The 12,043-nt window shown below is 42.0% G+C and overlaps 1 protein-coding gene across 1 annotated transcript in view; it reads right to left on the reverse strand.

The window, feature by feature from the left end:
* Positions 1-12,043, reverse strand: part of LOC138489465 (zinc finger protein 2-like) — a 97,538-nt gene that overhangs the window by 27,186 nt on the left and 58,309 nt on the right. The window contains exon 6 of the mRNA XM_069617192.1: positions 4,966-5,091. Within this exon, the coding sequence (XP_069473293.1) occupies positions 4,966-5,091 (126 nt within the window). The remainder of the gene's footprint in view (positions 1-4,965; positions 5,092-12,043) is intronic.

The raw sequence follows: 12,043 nt of genomic DNA on the forward strand, positions 1-12,043 counted from the left end.
TGTCACACAGAAAATAAACAGAAACATATGACACGATGACAAAGACATTTATTAATATGGATTTCTAGAATCTAGCCGGTGGACAGGTTTTAGGAGGCCACGCTAGTTATAGTGAACAGGCAACTCTGAGAGGGTAGCCAAAACCCAATCAAGGTAACCATGGAGAGCAGTCAAGGCTATTCTCAGGAGAGTGTGAGTGGGGCCAGGGTCCATCAATGAGTCCACACAATAATTCAATTTAGACAGGAATGTATAAAGGCCTTCTACATACACTAGCAGGTGATCATATCACACAATGATCAATATTCAACATATAAACAGTCACTAAAGGTTCATAAAATGCATTCAAATGCCTTAATCAACACAGGAGGCAAGTATAACAATGCAGTATATGATGGAACCAATTCACAAGTGATTTACCCAGCTTAAGCAGTTCTTGGGAAAGATTCCTCTTCACTGAACCTTTCCTTCCATTTTTATGGAACCCCCAAACCTTTTGCTTTTATTTTTGAATTTCACCTGTACTTTCTGCAGTGTAGTGAAGCCTTCAGCTTCACTACACTGGCTTTTGCTCATATGTCATGGGGAAACGGATATGTGCTTCAGGCTATCAGTACTGGGAAACATTGTTTCCCTTAATCGTGTTACTGTGTTACTACCTTTGGTTACTTTTGTATCTAACTTTTTATCATTGTACAATGCAGCTTACAGCGCAGTACAATGGGCTACACTTTTGGTTTTGCCCTAGACTAACACTCAGAGGATTTGTGGTTGCTCTAGCTGTGCTAAAAGGACAGGCTGGTGGCAGCAGTGACTTTACCCCACTTTTTGAGAATGTTCGTTTTGGCCTTACCGCGTTTGGCTACTAACTGTGGCACTGGTCAAACATGGCTGTGCTACGAGGTTTCCTTTGTCCTTCTGCCATCTTTTTCTTTAGCCTTCTTCCTGGTCTGAGAGCCCAGGAAAATCCTTATAAAGACTTCGAGTGCCAGGGAAAGCAGAAGCATTTGGCGGGGCTACAAGAGGGCTGTGTGTGTTTGCTGGCAGAATGTGGGCTGGGACTGTCTGGTGCCAATCCACAAACTGGTGCATGAATGGATCACTGCTGAGGTGTGTGTGGGGGGTAGTCGTGCTATTGGCTAGTGAGGACAGCAGCTCTTACCTGGCTTATAGGATAAGAAGGGGACCACGCTCTTGGGTCTCTAGTCATTCTACAGGCCCTAAAAACTTTTGATGAATTTATAACGAACTGTGCAAGTATGTCACGGACGGGACTGGTGGCAGCGATCGTTTCTTTGTGTTTTGAACTCCCTTTTGCCCCGTTAACCGTGCTTCTCGCGTTTGGCCAAAATGGGTGGCCTGGCTTCCAAAATGGCCATGCCACGAGGTTCTTTGTCCTGTCTGCTGACCGTCTTGCCCCTTCACCTTCCCCAGGCCGAGCCGACCCGGGGCCATCCTTATTTGGGCATATACTTTCCCGCGAAACACAGATGCTTTTGCGGGCTTCTGCATGCCTTGTGTGTGCCTCCAGGATGTGGGCTGGGATGTCTGTTACCAATACACATCCTGGGTGCCAGAGAGTCTAGTGTGTCTTGAATGCCTGAGACCACCGTGGTCCGTGATAGGTCCACGTACGGTGTGAGTGTTTTGTGAGCAGATCTCCCATTGGGTCCTCTCCGTTTTGACGCAAAGGGAACTCTGGATAAGAGGAGGCTGGAAACACCACTACCATATCGATCTCCTGAGTTCTCACGAACGACGGATAAAGGAGCCAAGTGTCCTGCAACTAAGAGGCTGAACCGAGGAATCGCTGGTGACCCGGTGAAGGACTGCTCCTCTGCACTGCTGTCGCCCTGTGAGACCATTCTGCCTCTGATTGAACGAGAAGGCCTGTACTGGTACTTCGACCCTTTGGAATAGTGGGAACACTATTCTCGGCATCTTCATCATCTCCTGCACGTAAGCCTTCGGAAGCGTCCCTGGGCCATCCAGTGGACTGACCAGCCTACCCAGGAGCCTTGCTCTGTCACTGCCGTCAGGTTGCTGTTGTATTCTGAGTCCTTGGCACTCTCACACGATTCGTACACTTGGCATTCCCAGGTCTGAAGTGAGACGTGTGCATTAGGCTGAAATACACATGGCCTCTGCGTGCGGGTTCACTGCGTTTGGGACATCCTCAACTCTAACTGCTGCTGCTGTGGAATCTACACAACGACGAGACGTCCCCTGCTCGTATCTGAACCTGCCAGCACTGAAACTGACGCAGAGAAGCCTGGGTCTGCCTGCATCGGGGACCGGTGAGTAGCAACGCTAGGAACCGGTCACCCTCCTGCAGTAGCCTGTAGCTTTTCCTCGCTGTGTTAAAAAGCACGCCTTTTTTGCACTCGCGCCCTGCTACTGCCCACAAGTGGAGGCTGCGCTTGAGTAGCGGAGATCTGTTCGTCCTCATTTGTTCACCGCTCTGAACTGCCTGATTTCCTTGAAGAGACTCCCCTTGGCCCGTTGGCACCAGCGTGTGCAGGTACTTTTGAGCACATGGCTCCACTCTTCGTAGGGCTCCGACTTCATTCTAGTTAGGTGTCCTCTGAAGGTGAACTGGGTCTAACGATTACTTGCACTGCCTGTTTTCCTCCTCATCTAGGTGGTCTGCATATTCCGTGCTTCTAACTCTTTAGACCCTTCGGTAATTGTATATATATTGTATTTTATTGTGATGTGTTGGTTTACTTGAGTTTTACTGTGATTCTTTACTATGGTCAATGTTACAGATGCCTTGTAATAAATGTGTCTATATTTTTAATGTAACACCTGCTTGGAGTAATTTGTAAGTGTCCTTGCTTTGTGTGCTCATTGCGGGCTTTCAGTCACCCTCACCCCTCTTGAGACCTAGTCTTGACCACCGCCATCGCTACCCTGATTGGTCTGGCTTGTCCAGAGGTTACCCTGTTCCAAGAAACTAGGCTGGCCTTCTGAACCTCTGCCCCTCCAGGACAGAGTTCAGAAATCCATCTTAACATCGACATTGATACATTCTGATTTATTCCACTGAACTTGAAACAACATCACAATCCTGTAAAGTTAGTTCTCAAGAGGTTGAGGGAGAATCATTTGTTCACTAAATTGGAAAAGAGCCAGTTCCATACAAAGACAGTGGAGTTTCTTGGATTCGTAATTTCACTAAGGGGTCTGGAGATGGATTCAAAGAAGATTCAGGCAGTTAAGGATTGGCCATCTCCAACGAGTGTAAAGGAGGTGCAGAGTTTTCTAGGTTTTGCCAATTTCTATAGAAGATTTATTGATGGCTTCTCACAAATCATATCTCTGATTACTAAACTTCTCAGGAAAGGAGAAACATTGTTTTTAGGTTCCGAGGAGGAGTCATTGGAATGCAACCAGTTCATGGTATTGGTATTGTGCCTAAAGCTAAGGTAGGATTGGTCAGCTCAGAGCTAGAGGTAGTGTGTTCCAGGACTGGGCAGCTTTTACAGGGAAGGTATTACCTCCAGATTTTTTTTAGCTTGAATCTGGGTATGTTCAGACAGAAGGAGTTAGCCACTCTAGAGGGATGGGTGGATGTTTTTCTAACAATTCTCTCTGTAAGGTATGGGGGTGCTGCATTGTTTAGGCATTTGAAAGTCAGGGAGACTGTTTTAAGCAGGATTCTGTCATTTATCTTCAGCCAGTGGTGTTCTCCTCTGATAGCTGAGACATGTTCTCTATTCGGTATATTCAGGGCCGTTCTTGGGGCATTGTTCTGTAAGATTTGGATTTTGTCTAGGATATATTTGTTAGCACCTAGGTATAGGGCATTGCAATAATCCCATTTTGATAGTATGAGTGCCTTGGCGAGGATGATGCAGCTCGCTTTGGCTAAGAATGGCCTATGTGCCCTGATGAGCTTGCAGGAGTAGGCGGATGATGACGCCAAGGAATTTACCTGTGTACTTAGGGTTAGGGTGGAATCGAGGTAGAAACCTCAAGTTTTCACTTCTTTAACTACCTTAATTGTGTTTCGGTTTATGTTACAGGCAGAATAGCTTGAGTTCAGTTTTTTTAGGTTAGCAGCTGATCCAAGAATCAGGAACTCAGTTTTGTCGTCATTCAGGCAGAGGCCATGGGATGCCATCCATGCCTGAATGAGGAGGTAGATTTTATTTGCCAGAGCCATATCTTTGTCGAAATTGCTTGTGTGCCTTGTGTTTATAGAAATACATAATTATTTTAATATACCTTTACGTGAGCAAGTGTTTCCGTGGATCTCTGTATGAACTGGTTTCTTTGTACTGCTCTACAGCTCACATAACTTCCTCCTAAAATAAGCCTGACTGCTCAGCCACTCAACCGACTTGTGTAATACAGGCCATATTAAGAGTTGGGTCCCTCATACTTAGAGATAGGTCTTATGAAGTCTCACACCAGTTGGACTTTAGAAACACTTACCCAATAGTCATACAGTATCTTTTGAAGGTAAGATGGTACTGTTCTGTGGCAAAACCAACCAAGAATTTTCTAGCGGAAATGTGAATACATATAGAAACAGCATCTTTGCTGTTGCATCTCTAGAGGAGATCCATATGCTCACATCTCTACAAAGGACGTGTGTGCACACAGGCATGCCACAGGACTGGTGCGAGTCAACAAGTGATACATTTGCTCATAAGTTCACAAGGAATCTGGGCACAACATGAGATCTGTGGGAGTCGCATCTCTAGAAGTCATCTGTATGTTCACATCTGTGTGCTCAGATACTCGCACAGTATCTTTGCAGGAACATCGCTAAAGGGGTCCATTGGCTTACATCTCTGCAAGGCATCAGTGCTGTACGTAACAGGCTAATACAATACCCATTCATCTTTATGATGGCCAAAGTACCCAACATTTTAAATATTAGATTGGGTGGATTTCCTATTTTTGACAGAATTTCATTTAGCAAACTATTTACAATCAGACTAGTGGAGAGATCACCTCCTTCGCCTTGACCTGTGCCGAGATGGTCATTTCCTTCTTGTCTTTCAGATTTCTGGGGATTCTTCAATTTCAGGGTTTCTTCAACTTTTATGCTGAATAACTCTTGATTACTGATCCTGCCAACTGCATTAAAAAGACAAAAATACATTATTTCCACTAACAGGAAATAAAGTGCCTTCTGCTTTTAGGGTCCTGTTCCACTTAAGCAACCCTCACCCCAATGCCACTTAAACAACCCCCACCCCCAATGCCAACTCTCCACTCCCTCCCACTCCTTCTACCTAAATATCTAAGGATTTTGTGTTGGGGAATAATACATAAGATTACCCTCCCGGTGTGTTAAAAGGGTCCCAAGACATGAACACATGAAAGTGACACACCAATGAAAGACCAAAGCGAAACAAAATAGGGAAATCAAACAGTACCACTGTCTTATGCTAGGGAACCACAGGTAATTAATACACTAGAACATGCACTGCTTTTATATACACTGTGATGAACCAGTAATGAGACTAGGACACAGAGGAGTCAAGTTGGGTATTATAGTTATTGTTATTTTTATTTTGCATTTATATAGCACCTTATATACCATTATAGACTTTTATTCAAATAAGAGGGTTGGAAATGCCTCGCTGTTCCTGCTCTCTGAGGTATTTCCTCACCTCAACCAAAACTAAGGGTCTATCCGATGTGAAGATGTTCAAAGCAAAATGTCCCGTTTCCGAAATCCTATTCTGGCCCTCAGATTTGAAAAGTAACTCTAAGGTGCTAATGGAAACGTGCACAAACGTTCACATTCAACATAACGTACAACGTCAACAAAAAGGCTTACACTTAGATGGTGCTCACAGTTCCTGGGAAAGTTTCCCTTCCCCAGGATTCTTCCCCACAAAATAAAAGGTTCCAAAAGTTCTTTGTAGCTCAAAAAGATAGTTCCCTCTTCCTGATATTTGCAATTGAATTCAGGCTTGTCTCTGCCTGGTATAGTTCCCTGCCAGGACTTTCTTACACTGTACACTCAATTCACAATTTATTAATTTTTTTATTTATGGTTTTTGTTTGTATAAACCTTTACAAAATTAAGCAAAAATTTCAATATCATCACCATACATTCAAAAACAGTTAATATATACAAAGCTAAAAACAGCTTAACTTTATTTACAAGGATTTACACTTATTACAGATGCCTTGCTAGAAGATCAGCTTATCATAACTATGAAAACTTTATCGCTGCTTATCAATTGAGTTACCTCTAGTAAGAAAAAAAAAAGCACCCATCAAGTTCTTCAAATTCATTTGCTTCTTAGTGCTGGACTTAGCTTTGCATCCCAATTTGCATAATGCTTTTGCATTCTCACTTCTACGTATTATCCTAGTTGTTCACAATTTTCAAGAATTTCACATCTGATGTCATACATTAAATCATTCACAGTTACATTTCATTCTATTCCAACCTCTATTATTACAGATCTCATTTAGGTCTCCCATTTTACGTGAGAGAGCATACATTTGCTAGATAATCGATGACTATTATTTTTAACGAGACTGTGTTCTCATGGAGCATTAATCCCCAAAGCTTTTCTCTATCCACTTCTGATTGATCTTCAACAAATTTTGCAAAATGTTTTATTCTCTCCTGTAAAAGGTTTGGACAAACTAAGATCAAATGTAATAAGGATTCTATTGCGTCTACTTCTTTGCAAAAACGGCACGTATTCAACATCTTAACATTATGGATGCTCAGAATCTGATTTGTATTTAAAACATTGAATCTAAAACGCATCATCCAGTTTCTGTATCGTCTAGACGGATATTTCAGTAAGTATGCTTCCTGCCTTGGGCACCATGTCCAAAAGGATATAGCTTGACTGTATATTTGACCATTCATATCCTTTCATTATTTCTTTCATCTTTGTTGGATTGCTAATCAGGGTTTGCAAAGATAGGCCCATATCTGATAGGATTTTCATGCAATTTATCTTCAAAGAGGCCACAAATGTATCCTTTGACTCAACATTTAAATGATGGTACAGAGTATCCTTTTTGGCCAATAAACATTTTCTCAACAGATTTAATTTCTTCATATACATTATGCTGAGCAATGAGTATAACCCCAATTCGTATCTTATTAGTTCTAATGGTACACATTTCGGTATAAAATACAATACTTTCCGCCAAAACATTGATTCCATTTTTCTCATATAAGGGCTAAGTTCAATAGGCCAAAATTATATACCATATGTCAGTCTAGGAATCACCTTTAGCCTATAAAACTTGATACACGGTTCCAGGGTACATTTCCCAAATTTTCTTTCAATACCTCTTATTTGATTAGTCGATTCCGTGGCTTTTGACATTTCATTTTTGTGGATCATAAATGTGTTCCCACTAGTAAAGACATAACCCAAAGAGCGCACTTGTTTGTGCATTAATTCTCTCGCTGCAACATACCCAGGACATTGAAGATTGCTTTGCTCTTATATTACTAACAGAGAAGATAGTGGTTTTACTTGGGTCAATTGCTAATTTTCTTTCTGAGATAAAGTCCTCGAAAGCTCTAATCATTCTCTGTAGCCCAATCTTAGTACAGTCCAACAGGAGAAAGTCATCTGCGTAGGCTACTCACTGTATCGCTTCTCCTCCGATTTTTTAGCTACTAACCCTTGTTGGTTTAATGACTTTCCTGCTTGTGAAACATAGATGTTGAAAAGGATTGCAGCTAGTCTGCAACCTTGTTTCAGCCATTTTGGGTTTCAGTTTCATTTGACATCATTCCCCTGTTGTTCAATCTGACTCGCATGACTGTATCAGTATATAGAGCAATTATTATATTAAGTAAGCCGTCTTCAATGCCTAGGTCGGTAAGAGACGGCCATAATTTAGGTCGATCCACCAGATCAAAGGCTTTATTAAGATTAATTGCTGCAATATATAAGTTGTTCATGGTTTTTATTCTAATATAACTCAAAAGTTGCATCATTAAGAGCCCACCTGCATCTGTGCACTCCTGAAACCAATCTGTCTACTATCTAGTATTGCACTTTCATCGATCCATGCTGTTAGCTTATCCATCACCAAAGCAGCAAATATTTTGGACTCAGTATTCATAGGGCTGATGGGTCTATAATTATTTGGACATAATCTGTTCACTTTTTTATATATCAGCAACACATACAACATTTTCCAAAAAAACAGAATCTTCTTTTTCACACATATATCAGCAAATAATGTATTGAGTATTATGGACCAAATCTTCACATTACTTTTCAGAGTTGCAAAGGAAAGTAAATTAGGACCTGGAGTAGTTGCTGGTTTCGCTTTCCTAATAACTTTCCCTGTTTTTTCAGTCGATATATCCAAAGACCATATCAATACTAAACCATTCTGAGGGACCCATGCTTCAATAGGTTTTTTGTAAAGGTTGCCAAAAAAAAATGCATCCAAACTGAGCCATCTATAGGGTTTGATTGGACTTGCGTTTGGGTAACTTGCATCCCATTTATGATCGACCAATAAATCCTAGAGTTACTCTCATTCATGGCCATAAGCATCTTTTCACCAACTTTTTGAAACATCAATGATCTATGTGCTATGTTCCAATTTCTGCATGTTTGTTTACGTGTTTTATCAGGGATTTTTTTGTCTCTATAGCAGCTTCGCTATTTTTTAGAACACGTAGATCTTTTTTTAAATTTGTTTTGGCAACCTTTACTTCCTGGTCATAACTATGTATGTGGGTTTTTTAATGATGTTAGATTGCCCATTACTCAGTACCTTACTTCTTTGGAATGCTATGTCGATGTATTCTGTGAATGCCGCTACAGAGTACATATTTATTTTACTATCATAGTTTGAGCAGTCATAGTCATGGATCAACACTGTATTAAATTGAGCGATTCTTTTTTCAGTCCATTTCACCCTCTTACAATAATTCGTAACTTCAACCACTTCTTTAAAATACACCAGTTCCGTTTGCACTAAATTACAAGGCAAAGTCAAACTCAGCATTACATGGTCACTAGATGATTGTTCAACCACCTCTAAGTTGTTACTTAACAATATTACTTTGTCACTAGCAAAAATATAATCTATGATAGACTGAGCTCCACTGGCTTTCCAGGTGGGCTTACTATTGAACATTGGAGACAAACCCTAGCATAGACCAAATTCAACCCACAAACAACCTCTTATTTTTTTTTACTAGATTCCGTTTGATTACCCAAACGAAAATGTGTCAATACCGTTTTCATCTCATGTTTACCTATATTGCAGTCAGCATTCATATCTCCTGCTATAATAATTTCTGATGAAGGATTCTCATCCAACCTTAATCCAATCCTCTTATTTAAATCCAACAAGAAAACTACCAGGTGTTCATCTTTGGATATGTAGATATTAATCAATAATAATTGAGTCGTGCATTCAGTTTCAACAAGCTTAAGACTAGACAAGATTGCACTCTCCATGACCAATTCAGAGGACACTAGGATTATTTCGGGGGTGTTTCTCTAGGCTAATGCGAGGCCTCCTCTTGGACGTCCCCAGATACCCTTATTCCCTGGTAAGCATATAGTACAAAATCCATCTAGGGAGAGGCATCCTAACGCCCAGGTCTCCTGAAGCATAATAAAGTCAAACGTACTTAGTAATGTGCATGCACCATGTTCTGTTGTGATATGCTTATACCCCCTTATAGTCCACGACACTAAATTCAGATGATGGTCTTCGCTAAAGTGGCTTTTGGACCTGCTGAAGTTGTTCTATTGAGTCCCGTAAAGATATTGCCAACCATCTCCATTCATGCATGTCCTTGAGTTGGTTCTTAAACACTTCACCATACTTATGTTCTTCTGACTGAATAGATACAGGATAGACACTTTTGCTTTTCATGTCAGTTTCCTTTGACTTACTAGTTTTTTCATGATTGGTAGAATAGTGGTCTATATATGGCATAATATTAAATCCATTTTTCTGCAATGACCCAGCCTCTTTTAGGAGTAAACATCTTAGTAACGGGGATTGTATTATCAGCCTGACATAGTCATAACGGTAGTTATGTATGTAATCCACTAATTCACAATTCACTTAATTCACATTCCCAAGAGCATGGGTCTTCCTTAAGATTTGTTAGGCAAGATTTGGTGCAGTACCCTCTGGGTGCACTACAACAACCTTGACCTATTGGCAATAAGAACCCAACCTTTGGTATAAGTCTGTACTACACAGGTTGCTAGTGTGACTGAGCAGCCAAGCGTATCTCAAGAGGGGTCAATGTGAGCAGTAGGGTGGTTACAGAGAGATTCACATTGACAAGTATCCTAATAAACACTCACACTCAAGGTTTCTTGATTAATCAATTATTAATTTATTTAACAGTCAGTTTGAATAAGCCTTCTTCAGAAGGGGCAATATAACAGTAACACTCCAAAATACACACTCTTGGTTTCTCCAAATCAGCAAGTACCCATTTGGGATGGAACACAGACACTTAAATAGCTAGGACACTGTGGACATAAATATATCACTGGTACATTCGGAGCAATACTTAGACTGGTGTCAAATAATAGGGTTATAGATTAAAGCAAGAGATCACACAAATATTCTGAAGCAGGTAAGTACTTTTGAACCCCCAATGCAAAGTAAGTTAACCCCTTCCTGGAAGGAAAGGTAAAGCACAATGTCAGAGGTAAGAAGAGTTATTCAAGGAGCCAGGCCAGCCAATGTCAATTGGGCACAAGTCTAGGTGAGCTGAAGCACTTCTTGCAGGTAAGTAAAAGTCTTGCACAATGTTTTAGAAATCTTTGTAGAAAAAGTAGAATCAATGTAGGGCCACAAGCTGTTAGGCTTGTGGGGGGGGTAGAAGATGAAAGCAACTCTACAGACGCAACCAAGACAAGTTTCAACTGAGAAGTAAGTAAGTAAGGCTACACAATAAGAGGTAAGTCCCCTTAGTTTCACAGTACCTTTGGTTAGAAGAAATGGGTCTAGCTGGCTTCTGTTCCTGTGCAGCTCTGCAGATTCTGTTGTTCCTGCGCCTCAGTCGCGGGGACAAGAGGGAGGACTTCTGGGGACTCCTGCACTACAATGGGACGGGCAGCAGCAGCCAAAGGCAAACTTCAATTCAGCGGCACTTCACGGTTTCAGCTCCTCGCATCTCAGCAAATAGCACCACCACGGTTCTCGGCTACCACTTTGGACTTTCCTCGCATCTGGGGTCCAGCACTCTGTTGAGGTGGCTCAGGCTTGGGCCGTCCTGCTTCCTGGGAGTCCAAAGGATCTTCCTGGAGCTCGGATCTGACTTAAAAGTGATGCACTCATTTGGTGTTCCTCTCCCTGGCACTTCGGTTGCAGCAGCAGCAGCAGCAGTGGTAGTAAAGCCAGCTCCGAGAGGATGTCCAAACAAGTTCTCTTTGGAGTTGATTGGTCACACCAACTCAAGGGGAGAAGTCATCCTTGCAGGGCTTCTCTAGTTGAGGCGAATTCGGAGCTTCAGCACAACAGCGGGGCTTCACCGGGCAAACCAACGGTCCAGGAGTTGCAGCATGCGTCTTTTCCAAGTTCTTCTTCGGATTCCTTCGTCCCATGGTCCACTCTGCCTTCCAAGCCAAAAAGCCTTGCCTTTTATGCAGGTTTCTCCCATTCATTCCAGCTTAGCTGTCAATCACACAGCAGGGTGGCTGTCCTTGCCGGACAGCCAGCCGGCCAATCACCTTTGGGTGGATTCCTGTAACCAAGGGGATTAAGCACATGGAGTTTCGGGCACTTGCCTTACTTCCTGCCCCTGCCAGACACTCTGGAGCCAAAGGGGGGCTTCACTCGTGAATCCCGCCAAAGACAAAATCAACAAAAGAGACCAAAACTGGTTTGGTGCGCAGAGTAAATCTCAAGAAGGACCTTTCGAGCCAGAAAAGGTGAAAAAAGAAGACCGGGGAAATTTTGACAAAATTAGCACCCATGGGTGCCTTACTGCAACTGTGAACGCAGCCCATCGTAAAAACACACAACGGTAGTGAAAAGTAAACCACTGCCTCCAGCCATTACTTATAGAAAAGGTAACATAAAAATGTTAAATGAG

This window comes from Ambystoma mexicanum, chromosome 9 (assembly GCF_040938575.1).
Source record: "Ambystoma mexicanum isolate Mex_15411 chromosome 9, UKY_AmexF1_1, whole genome shotgun sequence".
Lineage (NCBI taxonomy): Eukaryota > Metazoa > Chordata > Amphibia > Caudata > Ambystomatidae > Ambystoma > Ambystoma mexicanum.